We start from the raw sequence: 18,775 nt of genomic DNA, 5'->3' as shown, positions 1-18,775 counted from the left end.
TGATTTTCTTATTATCTATTTTGATTTTGCATTTGATTCCACTATGGTTGTAGAATACACTGCGTAAGATTCCAGTTCTTTTAAATGTGTCCTGGTTTGTTCTATGACACAGGACGAGGTCCATCATGGTGTACATCCCCAGCACGAGGAAAGAACGAGTGGTCTGCAGTCATATGAAGCACTGTCCAGCTGGTTGGATGGCCCTGTTCAAGTGTTTGAGAGAACGTCCTTGGTTCCACTTCTACTTGTTCTGTCATTTACTGGAAAGAGAATGCTGGATTCTCCAGGTGTAATCATGGATTATTTACTGCTACCCCACAGTTCCACCAGTTTTCATTTTAAGTGTTTTGAAATACTGTTATTAGGTGAATAAACATTTAGACTGTACTGTTCTCATGATGGGTGAACTCCTTTAGCATTAGCAAACAACTCTGTGTTCCTGGTAATATTCTATGCCCTGAAACCTACTTTGACATATTAATAGGGGCATTCTCGCCTTCTTTGCTTAGTGGTAACACATGTTTTTGCTTTTAATCTATTTGCATCTTATATTGAAAGTACATTTAAGAGCATATAATTAAAAAAAAATCCAATTTGACAGTCTCTGCCCTATAATTGGGTATTTAGACTATTTATATTGTGATTATTTATATATATATGGTTATGCTTCAATCTATTGTCTTGTTAACATTTTTGGTATTTATCTCATCTATTCTTTGTTTTCTTTCCCTCCTTTTCTTTTTTCTTTCATGTTACTTGTATATATTTATGATTTCATTTTATCTCCTTTGTTGGCTAATTGGTTATAGTTTAAAACTTCAGTGATAACTTCAAGGCTTATGGACTACATTTTATCACAGTTCACCTTCAGATGATATTTTATCACTTCAAAGAAGTATGAGAACCTAACAACAATATTTCCTCAATTTCTCTCCTCCCAACCTTTTTGCTATTGTTAGCATACATTTGGGTTTTACGTATGTTACAGGCTCCATAGTACACTGTTATTATTTTTTGATTAAACAGTCAATTATCTTTTAAAGAGATTTTAAAAGCAAGGATAAGAAAAAAAACACCCACACATTTATCTGTGGAGCACTCTCTGGTGCTCTGAACTCCTTCGTGTCCATGAATGTTTCCTCCTGGTATGATTTTCCTTCTGCTCGAATGGCTTTCTCTAACATTTCCTGTACTGTGGATCTACTAGTGATGAATTCTTTCAGTTTTACATGTCTTTAAAAGTCCTTATTTTGCCTCCATTTTTACAAGATTATTTTCAGTGGGTCAGAATTCTACATTCAGTTTTTCTTCCATGATGTTAAAGATGCAGTCCCATTGTTTTCCTGCTGTCATAGTTTCTGACAAGTGATCCACTATCATCCTTAGCTTCTCTGTTTCCTTTCTTATCGACTGCTTTTGAATTTTAAATTTGTTGTTTTTTAAGCAATTTGATTATCAGGGGCCTTGGTGTAGTTTTCATGTTTCTTGTATTTGGAGTTTGTTGGGTTTCCTGGATCTGCAGGTTTATAGTTTTCATCAAATTTGAAAATTTCTTAGCCATTATTTCTTCAAATTTTTTTTCTGCCAGCCCCTTGTAGGGGCTCCCAGTATACATATAGTCACCTGCAGTTGTCCCACAACTCAAGGATACGCCTTTAGTTTTATAAAAGGTTTTCTCACTGTGCTTCATCTTGGAGAGTTTTTATTACCATGCCTTTAAGTTCACTAATTTTTCTTCTGCAAAGTTTAATTGGTTGTTATCCCATACTTTTCATGTCACATATCAGAGTTTTCATTTCTAAAAGTTTGAGCTGGGTCCTTTTAATATCTTCCATGTCTCAGTGGAGCTTTTTTATGTGGAACAGACTTCTAATGATTTAATGTCCTTGTCTGCTAATTCGAACACCTGTGAGAGTTCAGAAGAAGTTTCGGTAGGCCAATTTTCCCCCCTCTCATTTTGGATGATATTTTCCTGCTTCTTCATACATCTGGTAATTTTTGATGGTAGCAGTGAGTGTAGACTAACATGTTGTATGGGTAATTTGGGAAGAGACCCTCTGGGGCTTCCCGATGGCTCAGGGGTAAAGAATCTGCCTGCAATGCAGGAGACACAGGAGATACAGGTTTGACCCCTGGGAAGATCCCCTGGAGGAGGAAATGGCAACTCACTTCAGTATTCTTGCCTGAAAAAAGTCCCAAACCCCAGAGGAGTCTGGTGGGCTACAGATCACAGGGTCGCAACGGACACAACTACGCACACACCTCTGGGACCCAATTCCTTGGAGATGATCGGGGCACTGAGACCACAAAGGGCTCTCCTAATGTCCAGAGACATGCCTGCATTTAAGTGCCCCCACAGGGTACACTGCCTGCTTCAGCCAAATGGCACATGGTCCTTCTGAGCCTGTAACTCTAGAATTCTAGAATTTCCCTCCTTCCTTCTTCCCAGACTGAGCCTACTTTCTCTAAGGCTGAGGTAATTCCTGCTTCCTGAATCCTTTAGGAGCCCCTCACACAATGGCATGTAGTGTGTGCTCAACATATGCCTGTGGGGTGAGAGGAGGCCCCAGACTCACCCCTCAGCTGGGAATGCAGTCAGAGTGGGGCCCATACCTTCACAACTCTTGGGGAAGAGCCCTGAGGGTGGGCGGCTCCCCAGCACAGGGACAGCTGAGAGCGCTGGGGTGCTGGGACGCCTCACCTGTGCCTCTGTGCAGGTTCATTCACCCCAAGGTGGGCATCCCTGTCACAAACAGCATGTCTTCTGACCCTCATGGTGGCCACGTCAAGGAGCCACTCCAGGAGCTCTGAGATTTGCGGGAGGCACACAGCACGTGAGTACTCAGAGGCCAGATGCCAGCTGGGGAAGGGAGAAGCAAATTCCCAGAAACACATGGAACTTTAATCTCTCAGAAACTTGGACCAGGGTAATCATGAAAAGGAAGGATAAAGTAAACGACGCTCAGTCTCAACTGGAAATGTTAAAAACATTTCCTAGTGCGATGACTGCCTTTAAATAAACAGGTGCAACAAGCTGGTTAAGGCGCTAAGCCATAGGATGGTCCCAGCACCTGCAGGCATTTACAAGAACACTGCAGGCTAGGGCATTTCCAGCTGGGCCCAGAAACAGCTCCTCAAGCATTATTAAACATGTAATTCCTCCAGCATCGAGCAGACATGAATGTAGGCTCCGAGACAGCCTTACAGTACTGCAGCATCTGTGCTGTCGACGAGCCCTCCCATGTTCGGCTCCAGAGACAACCAGGCCCCTGGAGACAAATGTGACCGAGAGGCAGTTTCAAACCAGATCCCTTGTTCTGAAATAAGATGACCAACTGTAAATTCCATGAGAACTCAGCAGCAAAGTGCGGTTCTGAAGGGTCATCTACTTTCACATAAAGAAAAAAGGTTAAAAGCAGAAATAGCCACTCTGAAGACTAAAAATAAAGACACTCTCTATTTCCAGGTGCTAAAAGCTACTAAAATACTGATGAGTACAAGAAATGCAGTTGACTGAACATGTTCTGGAGCACTGGTGGTCCCGAGGAGCAGGTTCAGGTGGCCAACCACCACCTTCATGGGCTGGGGTGGAAGGGGGCATCTTTTCTGTCCCTCTCCCCACACTGGGCTTCATGTCCTGGTAGTCTCACCCTTTGTTGCATCCAGAACCTTTGCACATGGTCCCTAATGGCAAGAACAGTGCCAGTGAACTTCTCAACATGTGATACAGATGACAAAGGTATTGAAGTGGGAGAGAAACAAGGTTCTGAAATAACTTCCCCAGAAAAACCCTTTTCTTTACATGGTAGCTTGGCTCTTCAGTTAAATTTGATGAAGGGCAAAGTAGAAATGACCAAAAGGTACAGTTTCCTGGGCCCCAAGGCCAGGCTTTCAGATCGGCAACAAAAGGCTTTAGTGTAGCAGAGGCAGGCTGGGTAGAAATGAGGTTTTATCGCTACTCCCTTCCTGCTAAAATTTCTAAAACTGCTTTACACACTGTGGTCCTGATCTCTGCAACCATACTGCAGGAAGCGTTATTACCACAACTTTACAGAGACGCATGTGATGGCTGGGGGAGGTGAAAATGGCTGGCTTAAGAAATCGATGGGAACAGGCTGCATCACCAGTGGTCCCGCGAATGCTCCCTGCACTGCACCCCACCCCAGGCACCACTGTCACATGACCAGCCCTCCCACCACATGGCTTCAAACTCGAGAACCCACCTGGCCCTCCTGTCACCTTGGCATCCCTACCCTGGCCCTTCTTGCCCACTGGTTCTCACCTACGTGGCCACCCCCACTCCCTCTGGATGTGAATTCATGTAGCAGCCGGGTCTGTGGCCCCCTCCCACTTGGGTTAATGTTATAATCTCCGTTACACTGAAGCACACAAATGCAGCCCTGCCCATAAGATTTCCCCTCTTTTTGAAATGTCACCCTCGTAATAAGTAGGTGTGTGTATTCACAGCAGAGGGTTTGGTCCCCAGTGGAGAGTGTTGAGGGCAGGGACAGCTGAGCCCTCTAATACCTTTGGCCTTCAGCACAGTTCTGAGTACAAGGCCCTGCCAAGGACTTCAGCAGTGGACATGTGATTGCAGGCCTGCAGGTGTGAGGACAGGGGTGGGAAGGTGCTTACTGGGAATAGAGCTGGAGACGTGGGCTGGGCAGTCACAGCTGAGAAGTGACCAGCACTATGGCCCGAGCCTTATAGGTGACAGCTGGGGCCTCCATGGGACTGTTGCTAGGGTCAGGGCAGGGGATGGAAAAGCATCAACTGGTTGAGGAGACCAGTCAACAGGGAATCGGGCAGGGTCACTCACTGGCTGGAGGGGTGGTCATGGGTCGGGAAGGGGCAGCACACAGAGACGACAGGTGAGCCGAGGGCCAGTGTGACAGACCATGACTGGGGCCAGGGGAAGCAATGCCTTTCCTGGGAGGGAGGGAGGCCATGGAAGGCATGAGGCCAGGAGGAGGGAGCATGGACAGCAGTGCCAGGCCCCCCGACCTGCTCTCAGCAGCTCTCCTGTGATGGTGGGGGGGTGGAGACAGACATTACTCACACTGTCCACGGCGAGGATCTTGGCCCAGATGAAGACAAGGAGAGGCCGCAGCTCCCTGGCTGAGCTCTGGAGCAGCTTCAGCACGTAGGGGAAGATGCCCACAGACAGCGCCTGTGAGAGAGAGCATGTGAGCCCCACTCTGGAGGGAGCAAAGCACATGGCGTCCTCAGCACGGACAGAGCTGTGAGGGGCAGGGCTGTCCTCCCCGACCTCCAGTTCTTCTCTTGGAAGTGACCCAGGCCTGCCTGCTTGGGCTGCACCAGTACACGCAGACCACAGGGTAAGAGACACTCCAGGCCTCTACCCGAGTCTACCCACGACGATTCACACACGGACTCCCTGCTGGCTCCTGGGAGTGGAAGCGGGCCAGCGAGGAGTGCTCCTGTAGGCTTCCTAACTTTTAGGTCTTCCCTCTTCTCCTTGCTGAACTATCAATTATCACTCTTGGTTGACAGTATATAATGAAACAACTTACATACATCACTGGAGGTAAAACAACATGCTGAGCTCTCATGTGCCCATCGCCCAGCTTCAACGCTGTCAAACCAAAGGGTGCGGTATCCTGCCTGGCCCCACCCACTGTCCTCTCCTGAATGTTCTGAAGCCCCCCTTAGGTATCACACGGCGTTATTTGTAAACACTTAGTGTTTCTCTCTAAAAAATAAAGTCTCTTTTATTAAAATATGACCACATACCATTACCACACCTAGAAAATGAACAGTTACAATTATGCTTTAATAATATAAATCATTCAGTTCATGTAAACTTTGTTTCATGAATATTAATTTTTCAAATTCCAACTTTCAAATTTTCATTTCCAAACAGAGCCCCATAAGGTCCACACTCTGCAGCTGGTGGTGGGTCTCCTGAATCCCCTTTTATCTCTAGCCTTCCTCTTGATCTCTTTCCCTGGTGATCTGTATAGTGAAAAACTGGGTCACTTTTGACTCTTGTTCCAGCATTTTGTTTCTACTTCTCTGTAGAATGAATGATAGGAAAGTGTTTCACAGTTGTGCCTAAAACCAGAGTGAAAGGACGGTGAGTGAGGCTTCACAGGCTGCTTCCAGGAGAACAGGCACCACGTGTGGCCAGTACCCAGCTCAGAGGCTGCCAGCTTCCTGGTGTGACAGGGGTGAGCCCTTCCCTAGAGTGTTCTTAAAGGACACCTTCTGTCCCACAAAGGTGATGCCTAACAGCAGATGGGAAAGGGCCCCCGGCAACATGACAATGAGGGTGCAAAGAGAGGTCCATGGGGGCCCTGCGGGTTTAATGGCCGCCCCCACAGTCATGCTTGGCTGTATGGTCAAGGACCCTTGATTCCTCAGTTGGTGCCCCCTCCACTCTTCCCCTGCTGATGCAGGAAGCACGCACCAGACTCACTGCCCAGGGACCCAGGTCCAGAAATCTTCCCAGCAAGTCCAGGGCTCTCAGCCGGTGTACTTGGCTCAGCAGCACCTGGAAGGGAGAAGAGGCAGCGTCACTGCAAGGTGCCCCCCGTGACCCTGGATGAGCATCCCAGGGAGCTGTTTACCCGGGTCGGCGGGTGCCCCTTTCTCTATGGCTCACATTTTGCACAGGCTGGGAACACTCCATTTCTTCACTAACAGGTAAATGACGTGCGCACTGCAGGAACTATTAGAACAGACACTTTCTAATGGTGTTTAAGAAAATACTCACTGATGACACTGGTCTATTCACTTCTAGGTGCTGTTCTCTAGGTATAATGTCCCCTGTTTGTTCTAAATTCAATGATACTATTGTATTTCTCATCTCCTTGATGAGTAAATGATACACTGTCAGTCTTACTCCATAACCCTAGATATGTTTGATCATATCACTGCCAGTGGCAGTACAGAAGTGCATTTCTGTAAATGTGCATAATTCATTTAAACAATCTCCCCGTTGCTAGATTTTTAAATTATTAATACATTTTTGTTATTGTAAAAATGCTATGATAAAAACACTAACAGGTACATCTCTGCACATTTACATGGTTTCCTCCCCTCCTTCCTCCTAGAATAAACCTGAGAAGTAAAATTAGAGGGTCAGAGCACCCACACTTACATCACCAGATTGCCCTCCAGCTGAACAAACTTGCCCACTTGCCCACCTGCCAAGGCTCAGCTGGTTACCAGGCAGGAGGACATATTTGCTCTGGTACTCACAGGTTACGCAGGCTTGGGCACATAACTTCTCGGAACTTTAATTTCCTAATTCATAACACAAGACTCAACCACGGGGGATTTATTAAATATCAAATTAAAAGCTCCCAGGAAAATATTAGCCCATGTTACACTATTTGCCAACATGACAGTTAATAATAAAATGCTCTTTTAATTTGAATTTCCTTGATTACAAATGAGGCTGAATATTTTTTCATAGGTTAATTGGCTATTTCTCTAGTAAACCAGCCAGGCATGTCCTTATTTTCCTACTTAAATGTTTGACTTTTTCCTTTTCATATGAAAGGATTCTTTTTAAATGAAAAAGAGCAACCTCTGCCACATGTTTTTCTTTTTTCCTGTGGTATATCAAAGCTTTAAGCTTTAATGGAGTCATTTATATTGACTTCTCTCATGCTATTAACATGGGGATTACATGTACAGAGTCCTGTGATGCAGAGCCCTTCTGCCCACTGCTGTTCCCAGCCATCAGGTATGGGGCACCTACTGCGGTCCCAGCCATCCAAAGTGGGTATGGGGTACCTGGTGTGTATGGACACGGTGCTGGGGGTGACTGGGAACAGCAGGAGCCCTCCTGTCACAGCAGGAGCTGAGACAGACATTCTGCATCCACACCACAATAACCACTGTGATGGTGAACAGATGACCAGGGACAGCCACTCCCTACTCGGGGTCTGAAGGCTTTCCCTCCCAGTGGGCGAAGCGTGGGGTTCCTGGGCTTCAGGCAGAGGGGCTGGCAAAGAGGGGTGTCTGAGGGAAAGTGAGGTGTCTGAGGGGAAGTCGGGTGTCTGAGGAAGTCAGGCGGGCAGGCTGACAGGGAGGCTCCAGAGTCAGCTGAACCTGCAGACCAAGCTAAGGGCTTCAGCTTTTCTTCAGAAGAGCAGCAGAGGGGCCCGTCCAATGTGCTCGCTGTGGGCAACAGGCTGGCAGGAGGCTGACCAGAAGGGTGGGATGGGTGGATTTGACCACGGCAAGACTGATGGGGAGAAACAGATTCCAAGACAGCCAGCAGGCATGATCCAGAGCCTGCTGGTGGAGGGGGAAGGTGGGTGAGGGAAAGGAGCTGCTGGAAGATAAGGTTTGGAATGTGGCGAGAGAAAAGGCAGGACAGGACAGGCCGGCCAGCCTGGGGCGGTCTGCCAAGGGGGAAGCTGGGTGGAGCAACTGGTGAGGGATGGGACAGGAGGCAAGAGAGGGGACAGGAGGTTTTAACCACGTACCTGCTGGGGGTGGCAGGCAGGATCAGCAGCAGGACTCAGGAAGCAAACCCTCTGGCTGCAGGGATGTGGCCAGTGGTGGAGGGACTGAACAGGGGGTGAGGAAATGGTGCCTCTAGAGCAGTGGTTTGAGAGGCGCCCCTCTGAGGGCCAAACACAGGCAGGTGGGAAGAGGCTGAGGGTGCAGGAGGGTCAGCAGATGGGGGACAGAGGAGGTAGCGAGAGAGGCTGGAGGGAGTGGAAAGAGGGGAGGGGGTCCCGGCAGCAAGAGGCTCCCGAGGAGGGGTTCCTGATAGGGAGGCTGGGGAGCTTCCCCACATGGGTGCGTGGCCTGTGGCTGCAGGGGAACCGAGAGCAGGCGTGTCCGCCCAGCAGGCAGCCCAGGGGTCAGGGAGGTGGAGGTGGCTGGGTTCAGCTACTGAAATGTTGTCTCCCACTGGTTTGGAGCCTGTTTCCACGTCACTCTTTGGAGGCAGATGCTTAAGTGGTTCGTTTTTTGTTTGGAGAAGTTAAGATTCTCTGATAAAGAAGCTGGTAGGAGAGGTTATGTGGGGACTGCTCACAGGGGCCTATCTGAACAGGACCTGATCCCTCTGCATGTTTAACTCGTGGGTTATCATATGCCACCACGGCAGAAAGGCAGGTGTGGAGGGCAAGGTTAGATGGTGGGAAGGTGCGGGATTTGGAGTCAAGCTGACCTGACTCTTTTACTTCCTGACAGTGTGGCTTAAACCACTACCTTTGGACACTTCAGTTTCATCATCGAGAAGAATGGAGATGATAACATGTAATTTCCAGAATAAAATGAGATGCAGCCTGTCTGGTGTGATGATTGTTACTGTTTCTGTGATGTTACAGTGTGATGATTGTTACATTCAGCACAGGATGGCTCCAACTCTCAGAAGAGATTTGACTGACTGTTTATTTGTTTATTACTGTGCTGGGTGGCTTATGGGACCTTAGTTCCCCGACCAGAGACTGAACATGGGTTCTGGCAGTGAAAGTGCCAAGTGCCAACCCTTGGAGCACCAGGGCATTCCCTATTCTGTTTTTTAAAGAAAGTGGAACCGCTGGAGGTTCAAGTTTCTAGGGCAAGCAGAACCTTTCATTATTAGGTTTGTGAAAGGAGGTGTAATTCATCAAAAATCAAAGACATCAAACACATACAGCACTTGTAAAGATTCTGTTTTCTGATTCCCTTTGTTATTTAAAACACTGTCAACTTGAATAAAGCTCTGGATTTTCAAGTAAATAGCAGAGCAATTTGCAGTGGAAGAAATGGCAACGTGGGCCAAGAAACCTAACCCATGGGTAGTTTGTATTGCTTATTTCTCATGTGCACTAACCAGCAGTAAAAGCTCTCCATTACAACGTCTTATTTACAGGTGGCAAAAGTAAAATGGAAATCGTCACCATCACTACTGCAACTCCATCTCTTCCGACTGCTGTCCACATTGATGAAACACACATTAAAGCACCAATAGACAGCTCACTTGTCTCAGAGACTCAAAGACCGTCAGCAATGCAGGATTTTGTGCTGTAGGTATTGATGTTTTGTTGGAAAATAAACAGCATCAATAATGAGCCCTGGGGAAAATGTCAGGTACTGGCTTTTCTAAACGTTACCCCCCTTACTTCCAATTCCTTCTGCTGATTTACATTTTAAACAAAATTGAGGGCCAATATAAATTAAAATTACTTTTTTAAAAAAAAGAACTGGCTTTTGTTTGTTTGTTTGTATTTGCACTTAAAAAAATAAATTCCTGTTTCAGTGTGCTTCAGGCCCTGGGGAAATTACAGAGATAAATGTTGGAGAACTAAATTAGTTACTAGGATTTCTTTCTGTCTGTGGCAATCCAAACTAAAGATTAGCGGTGGTGACATCAACACTGAAACTAAAACAGAGCTGATAGGGCAACTACTTTTCATGCACCTTGCACACAACAGGCACACTCAGGCTTCTGGCTCAAGCCGCTTCTGAAAATCCAGATTCTCAAGCTCTAGTTCTGGCCTGGTGCACCCGGGAATCTGATGATCAGAGATCCTGATCATTACCCAATGACCCTATATTACCCAATGTAGGTAATATGTGTAGTAATAACAGTCCACTTACTATCCTGCTGCCATCCAATAATAATGCTGTACTTTCAGACCAAAAATTCTCTTTGTAGATGATGCCATGAAAGCCAACAGGGTTTCCTGATGAAATGCCCATACTGACTTTGTGGAAAGGTCCTAACACGGAATCTTGTAAAATTCCTCTCTTTTCCACAACACTGATTCTTCCAACTCTAACTTGGGCTTGTTTGTACACGGGCCACCAAGGGGGGGCAGACAGTAATGTCGAGTCCAGGCAGGGCTGTCAGACCATGAGACCACAGGGCCAGGCCTTGCGGTGCTGCATGGCTCAAGAATCTTCCTTCCCATCCTTGATTTATATTTTTAAAAGGTGAAAAAGGACGTCAGGGCTGGTCAGGAAAAGTGTAGATTCATGCTTACATCTACACAAGGGGCTGTAAATCTGCTGCCCTAGGGGACAGTTCATTTTATTCCAATGGTCCTCAGTGAATGCCTCTGAATTTTCGGGTGGACAAAATGCTTGCTGGTGGTGGAAAAAGTAGCAGGGATTGGAAAAGCTGTAATGTCTCTGTATTAAAATTCTCTCTCAGAATGTTGAAATAAGTACATACATGTACAGGATGTGCTGACAATATTTCAAATCATTAGGGAAATACCAAAATTACCTAATAAATTATGTTGGGATGACTAGATAATTATCTGGAGGAAAGGTGGATTAAAAACAAATAAAACAAAAAATAAAAAAAAAATAAAAACAAATAAAACAAAATAAAATTCTCTTTCTTTTCAGCAACATTTCTGAATTGCCAAGGTTCTGGGGATAAGTGATAGATGATGGGGCCCAGGTTCTGGCAAAATAACTGAATTAAAGAGAAAGAAGCGGATACCACGGGCTGCCCCAAATGAAGCAAGGGCTCCTTTGCACTGTGTTGGGTTTTCTTGTTAAGTAAAGGTTCCTGCACTGATCCAGGCGGGGCATAGCCCAGACAGAACCCCCAGAATGATGAGGAAACTATGATTTAAGTTTGATGGAAGACTGGACAGAAGATGCCCCTTTTCTTTCAGTTAGTCCCTCATTTTGGTATTAGTAAGTTGGGTCTTCTCTTTTCCTGGGGGAATGTGAGTTGTAAATGGGACATTAAAGAAAAAGTCAACAGGGGGCCGTTTACAACAAGGTTGTTTGCCTGGCTGGTTGCAAAGTGCTGGGCAGTGTGTCCCTGCTTGGAAAGGTTTTATTCATCCCATTATTGAAATAATAGAAAGGTCAGTGGAGACCGGCCACAGTCTCCTCTTATGAAAATTTGGGGGACCCTAGTTGCTAGGGAGCTCAGCACACCCAATCAACCACTGCCATTCCAAAGCCCTGCCTGTTGGCCTTCCACTTGATGAGAACTCGTGGGCTCCTGCCAAACAGACAGTGTTCTTTGTTGTGTTGTTATTGTTGCTTTTTTTGGTTTTGTTTTGAAAATCTGTTGATAGCTCACCCTGCGAACTCAGGATAGTCTTAAACTAATCTAGAAGCACACATGAGGAATACCAATAATTTCTGCATTCTTTTCATAATGTCAGAAAAGCAGCAGCCATAATACATTAAAAACACCAAAATATCTCCAGGGAAGGATCCTGGCCAACAGCCTGTCCCAGCTGATTATCAAGCCGTGAGGACAGGCTGTGTGTTGGCATTTCACAACTGCACATCCTGCTCTCACTGCTTGCTGTCTGGGTCCTGCACACAGTCCTGAGTCCGCTGAGATGTCAGTTCTGTTGCAGGCAGACAATTTTCCCAGGCCGCCATGCAGTAGGCACAGAGTGGGAGAGCAGACCATGTGGGGAGGGGGCCCGCCACACTCCATGTGGGCCAGAGATCAGCTCAGAACACACGCCTGGCCCATTGAAGACAGACAGTGCTTCTGTGTGATGTGGTCAGTGGCCTGGTGAGAAAGTGGAGCCCTCCTGGGGTGGTGGGGAGGAGGGGCAAGGCCTTGTCCTCAGGCAGGTGGACAATTAGGCAAAGCAACCTAAGCAGCTTTCTGGGGGAGGAGGTGATGGTCCTCCCAGCCAGCTCTCAGATTTTAAGACCCTGCTTCCTAACTGGGTGAGGATGTAAATGCCCACCCCTTTCTGCTGCTAGCCCGGCCCCTCCCACAACTGCCCACAGTTCTTACCCAAGATTCAACTGCCCCATCCCCACTGCACACAACTTTTTCCAGGGCCTAAAGTGAATTATCAGGCCTTGGTGTCTATACTGACAGTGGTTTTAAATCTCATTTGACACTATCTCAGAGTAAAACAGCCTTGCTTACATCACAGTCTGGTCCCTACACCTGCCCCATAAATATACATTACCTGAAACAAAAGTTCTGTGAAAACTCCTACCTGTGATGAACTTTGGTATTTTGCCATCTCAGTAACCCAAAACTTAGCTGGGTGAGACCCACACAACTGACCTCCCAAACCATTCGTGGGGCACCAACTACCGCGAGAACAGTGACACAAGCCACGTGGTGACTGCACTTGACAGCCCACAGCACCCTCGGGCACAGCCCCCCAGAAACGACCAACCCACAGGTGCTGACGGCCTGCGTGTGTAATCTGCTCAGGCTCTCCCCTTTTCTCTGCGGCTGATGTGCATCTCACATCCTTCCAAAGAGAAGGGGTGCTGACACCACGAACAGTTCTGGAACAGAGCGCACTGACAGCAGCTCTGGGGGCAGAGGAGAGAGCGGCTGACAGCCCAGAACAGTGCTTAATTGAGGGAGGGGGCAGTGATTTCGCCAGGGGAGCCATGGAGGAGCAAGGACTCCTCAGCTACAAAGCATGGGGGCTGTCACACACTCTGCCCCGATAAGCCAGTCCCCTCGCTGGGAGGCTGCGGGGGTTCTCTGGTTCCCTCCCTGGGACAATCTGGTCCACCTGCAGACACTCACCTGTAAGACAATAGGAAGCTGCTCAGGCGGGTTCCTGTTCTCCACGCCCATTGTGAGCCACACCTGGAAGGCGGTCAGCTGCTCAGCAAAGAAGGGGCTGTGCTGTGGGACAAGCAAGGTGGGTTAGTCAGGGACACCCTTCTTCACCTGGCTCTGCCTACACATACCCACCCACACCCCCCGCCCCCCCCCCACCCCCGGTCAACTCAGCCATGTGTCTTTGAGAGGCCCCAACTCTGCTCGGCTACCACCTAGGTGAAAGCCGGCAGGGCCAGGCCATGGCAGAGGAGGTGGTGAGATGTGGTCAGGCTGGCATGTTTCATACAGCAGAGTCAGACTGGGTGTGGGTAAGAGAAGGGTTGTGGTTAGGTTAACGCTGGGGCTCAGGACTAAACAGGCTTCCTTGGTGGCTCAGTTGGTAAAGAATTTCCCTGCAGTGCAGGAGACCTGAGTTCTCCTGGGTGGGGAAGCTCCCCTGGAGAAGGAAATGGCAACCCACTCCAGTACTCTTGCCTGGGAAATCCCATGGACAGAGGAGCCTGGTGGGCTACAGTCCATGGAGTCGCAAGAGTTAGAGACAACTTAGTGATGAAATCACCACCACCATGGATCTAAACACCAGAAAATGTGGTGCCATGACCTGAGGTGACTTGATGACTAAACCACCACCACCACAGGTCTAACCACCAGGAAATGGGGTCCTGTGACCTGAAGTGGGAAGACTGAAAGCAGCATGTTTCGGAGAAGCATGTGGGAAACTCAACTTGGATGCATTGTGTTTAAGGTGCCTCCTGGACACCCGAGTGAGACATCAGGGGGGTGGGGTGGGAGGGGGAGAATGGCCTACACGGGCTTGCAGTTCAGGACATGGGTCTGGGTTGGAGAGACAGATCCATTTATAATGTGATAAAGAGTGGGGACCCCGGGCTGAGCCCTGGAGCAACCCAAGAGCAAGAGGCCAAGGAGGTGGAGACACTAGGGCAAGGTCTGCAGAGGGAGCAGGAGCAGGCAGCAGCCAGGATACCAGGGAAGAGAGATTTATCGGAAGGCTGTGGTTGGCACCGTCATGTTATGATGTGGAGGGTCAGGCAGGACCAAGGTCCAGGACTGACCATGACATGAGGGCCCTGGAGACTGACTACTAAGAATGTTATGGGGGCCGTGGTAGCGGGCAGAAGCACAGCTGGACTAGGTTCAAACAGAAGGGAAGATGATTTAGAGACTCAAGAATAGTTCTTTGCAGGAATCTGGCTGCAAAGGGGAAGGAATCAGATAGGATCATGTGACCAGGCATTTCTTTCTAAAGGTGGAAGAAAAGGGCGTATTTGTAAGAGGGGGAATTGCTGATAGAGGAGGAGGTGCTGGCGAGAGCCCTGCAGGGTAGGCACCAGGGAGCAGGAGCCCTCCAGGAGCCGGAAACGGGACACAGACAGGCCGGGATGCAGGGAGGGAAATGGGCGTGGAGGGACTGAGAGGCTCCCTCTATCGCTCCTGTCTCTCAGCGAGGTGGGAAAGGGAGCAGGTGCCATGGACAGAGGGCAGAGAGGGGACAGGAAGGAATGAAGGAGACACATCTGGGCAGCTGCTAGGCAGCATTTAAGGCCCCTGGAGGGCAGTGGCAAAAGCAGGTTACAGTGGGCTTCCCCAGCCTAACAGCGGGGGTGCAGAGGGTGGCTTGTCCTCTCGAAAGTCCTGCAGAGGGGATGACTTTGGTGGTGATGACAGGGACTAGGGAAACCTTAGATTAGAGGCTTAGGTAGGAGGGGGCCTAAGCCATCGGAAGGGGGTCTGGGGACCAAGAAGCCAAGTGGTAGGACTGCTGGGTTTTCTGTATTACATGGTCATCCCCACTTAATATGCAGCTCTGTTGTCTGTGAGACCCAAACAGAATTTCAAATCTCTGCCTCCCATCCACTCCTCTCTGCCTACACTGTTCCCTAGGGGGAGAGGATGGGTGGATGGGAAGGCAGGGATGTGGGTTGTGACCCCAGGTTCTGGCACATGTGGACACATGCTCGTAGAGGACTCCAAGTGGTGGGCTGGGCTCAGTGAGGCTGTGAGCCAGACCGGGGCGCTCCTGCCATGCCCTCTGCAGAGGGGCCTGGGGCTCAGAGCCGTGGTGCCCCTCGTAAAGAATTGGGCAGAGAAATTTCACACTCAGGAATTCATGTTCTTGCGAAGTCAGGGTACATGAAGTTACTCAAATTTGGAGGGCAACCTGGGGATTGGAATGGAGCCCCCAAAGTGATATTCCTGTTAAGTGTGAGTTATTCACAGATTGGTTTAAAAACAATAGTCCTGTGAAGTGCTCCCTTGGTTTAAAAACAATAGTCCTGTGAAGTGCTCCCTCCCCAGCTGTACCGAGTGAGGGGGACCTTCAGTCTGGAAAGGGAAGTTGGGAAACTCAGGTAATTCCACCTCTCCCCCTTTCCTTCACTTTGGTTTTACCTTGTGGATACAAACATGCGGTTTACTGCTGCAGAAGCCGCTCTGTCCCCAAAGACAGACAAACACTCCTGATCTTTTCACCTAAAGCTGACAAAGAGGGAAAAGCCCTTCTCATTGAAGGGTGCTGTGAGGTTTGTCGTGCTTTTTAAAGCTGCGGAGACGGTGACAAATCAACTCAGTCCCTAGCATAAGCGTGGCTCAGCATTTTAAGTAACACTTCACAGAACAGCTCGAGAGCTGCCCTGTGAGTGTCTGAGATGATTCACAGAGCTATTGTTTTGGGCCAAATCTTCAAGACCACCTCCCGGTGTATCAGAGCTACCATGTAGATTCTTGAGGGGAAGATGCAAAGCCTGGGATGAGTGTTCTGGAGCAGCACTCACAGCTAGTGGGCGGAGGCTCTGAGTCATGTGACCACGTGGCCTGGGCCTCAGGGGGATGATTCTGACACAGGTGGTCAGTCCACGTGTTAGATGGGTTGGAAGGGGTCTGAAAACAGGTGCCAGGCATGATGGACTGAGAGCAGAAAGGCCATCTCTGGGCACAAGGAGCCACACCTGACCCTGAGGGCCAGTCCACCCTGTCTTGTGCTGTCACCCTGGGGAGGGAAGATAATTACTTCATATCAACACACTCCTGCTCTTCTTACCGGCCGACCCTGGTCCAAACACACTGATGCTGGCTGTCTCATAGTAAGTAAGATTTCTTAAACGGGTACAAGCCCTAACCATAAAAGAAAAACATTGGTAAGCTGGGTATGGTAAAATAAGAACCTTCTGTTCACCAAGTAAAAACATCAAACAAGTGAAAATGAAATCTACAGAATGTAAAAAGGTATTCACAATCTGTGTCGGGCCTCCCTGGTGGCTTAGTTGGTAAAGAATCTGCCTGCAGGAGACAAAAGAGACATGGATTTGAACCCTGGGTCAGGAATATCCCCTAGAGAAGGAAATGGCAACCCATCCCAGTGTTCGTGCCTGGAGAATTCCATGGACAGAGGAGCCTGGCAGGCTGCAATCCGTGGAGTTGCAAGAGTCGGATCTGACTGAGAAACTAAACTACCACTAGCATTCACAATGTGCAACAAAGGATTTGTATTCAGCGTATAAACGGAACCACTACAAATTGGTAAGAAGCATAATGCAAAAGAAAAATGACCAAAAGTCTTGAACAGGCAACTTATAAAAGAGGATATTCAAATAGCCAATAAAAATATGAAACAGGGCTCAATACTATTAACCAGGGAAATGCAAGATAAAATCTCAATGAAACACCATTACATATGGAACCAGAAAAGCCAAAAGGAAAAAAAAAAAAAGGTAGAAAACATCACATGTTGACAAGGACATGAAACAAACTCTCATATATCATGGAAAAGGACTGAAAATTGACTCACAACCACTTTGGAAAACTATCCAGCAGTTTTCCTACTGAAACTAAAAACATGCACAACTGGTAACTAGAAATATCATTCCTCAAGTGCACACCTGACACTAATGTACCCAAGCACAAAGGATTAACAGCACCTGGCCACACCTGCCCACCCACCTCAGGCCCAAAATTTAAGGGGATACCAAAAAACAGTTGCTGCTGCTGCTAAGTCGCTTCAGTCGTGTCTGACTGTGCAACCCCATAGACAGCAGCCCACCAGGCTCCCCTATCCCTGAGATCCTCCAAGCAAGAACACTGGAGTGGGTTGCCATTTCCTTCTCCAATGCATGAAAGTGAAAAGTGAAAGTGAAGTCGCTCAGTTGTGTCCGACTCCTAGCGACCCCATGGACTGCAGCCTACCAGGCACCTCTGTCCATGGGATTCACCAGGCAAGAGAAAAAACACAGTAATTGAGGTTTAAAAAAAAACAAACTTCATGCAGTATTTAAGAAAATAAAAATAAAGGTAAAAATCCATTATGAAAAAAATATCAAAATTTCATATAAAGACAGGCCCAGCATGACTGATTTCTCTCTCTGTCTCAGGCTCCAGTGTCTCGGTTGGGCAGCGGTCAGGACAATTCGTGAGGTCCACAGGATGGACCATGACCTTTGGGGTTTCTGGGCTATAACAGGAATGAGCTACAAGTGCATAGATTGAATAGTGCTGAGTGAAAGCAGCCAGACACAAGGATTCTATTTACCAAAATACAAACTGCACAGGGCAACACGTGCCCCAGGGAAAGCAGTGGCCAGGGTGGGGCCTCAAGGGGCTGCTGACGTTATGATTTGAGTGCTGGTTATGTGACTGCACTCAACTTGTAAACTCATCAAGCTGCACAATACAATGCCTGCAGTCTTCTCTGTGTATGTTATGCTTTTAAAAGAATGGAAACTTTTTTTAAAAGAATGAAAAGCCAGCATGTGGCTCTATCAGGAATCCCTCCCCATCACAGTTTGGTGACATTGCTCCCAGAGGCAGAGTCCTGAATCCAGTAGATGAGAAATGAGGCTGAAGACCCTTGAAAGGAGGCCTGGCACTGGAAGGAGGGGTGAGGACACGGAACAGTGGGACTTCATTATCCGAGAGTGTGCAGCTCCCACCCCCTGACGGTAAAATGAAAATCAGGCACAGAGCACAAAAAAAGCACAAGTTGAACGAGGTTCCCAAACACGTGTGTGTGTTAACAGGCCCTGTCCCCGTGTAGGTGGAGCTCGTGAGGGGCAGGAGTCCAGGACTGTTCCCTATGGAGACTTGTGACTGCCTCAGGGATTAGGGCCTTCCGGCAACATCAAATACATGGGTGGGAGACACGTGAAGGTCCTGCCGGCGCCCACTTGTGGGTTCAAGATGCAAGGCCAGTTTTGGCTTCCTTACAAGTGCATTAAAGGAAAGGTGGGTGGAGGTGGGGGAGCTGCTGGAGTGGGCACC

The 18,775-nt window shown here is 48.1% G+C and overlaps 1 protein-coding gene across 2 annotated transcripts in view; it reads right to left on the bottom strand.

Annotated features, from left to right (window-relative positions):
- RPTOR (regulatory associated protein of MTOR complex 1) overlaps window positions 1-18,775 on the bottom strand; it is a 314,811-nt gene that overhangs the window by 72,103 nt on the left and 223,933 nt on the right. For both annotated transcript variants that reach the window (XM_043462839.1, XM_043462849.1), the window contains exons 11-13: window positions 13,466-13,567; window positions 6,431-6,514; window positions 5,060-5,170 (exon numbers count right to left, since the gene is read on the bottom strand). In XM_043462839.1, the coding sequence (XP_043318774.1) occupies window positions 5,060-5,170; window positions 6,431-6,514; window positions 13,466-13,567 (297 nt within the window). The remainder of the gene's footprint in view (window positions 1-5,059; window positions 5,171-6,430; window positions 6,515-13,465; window positions 13,568-18,775) is intronic.

This window comes from Cervus canadensis, chromosome 1 (genome assembly GCF_019320065.1).
Source record: "Cervus canadensis isolate Bull #8, Minnesota chromosome 1, ASM1932006v1, whole genome shotgun sequence".
In the NCBI taxonomy this organism is placed as follows: domain Eukaryota; kingdom Metazoa; phylum Chordata; class Mammalia; order Artiodactyla; family Cervidae; genus Cervus; species Cervus canadensis.
This window is presented reverse-complemented; position numbering and strand designations above follow the sequence as displayed.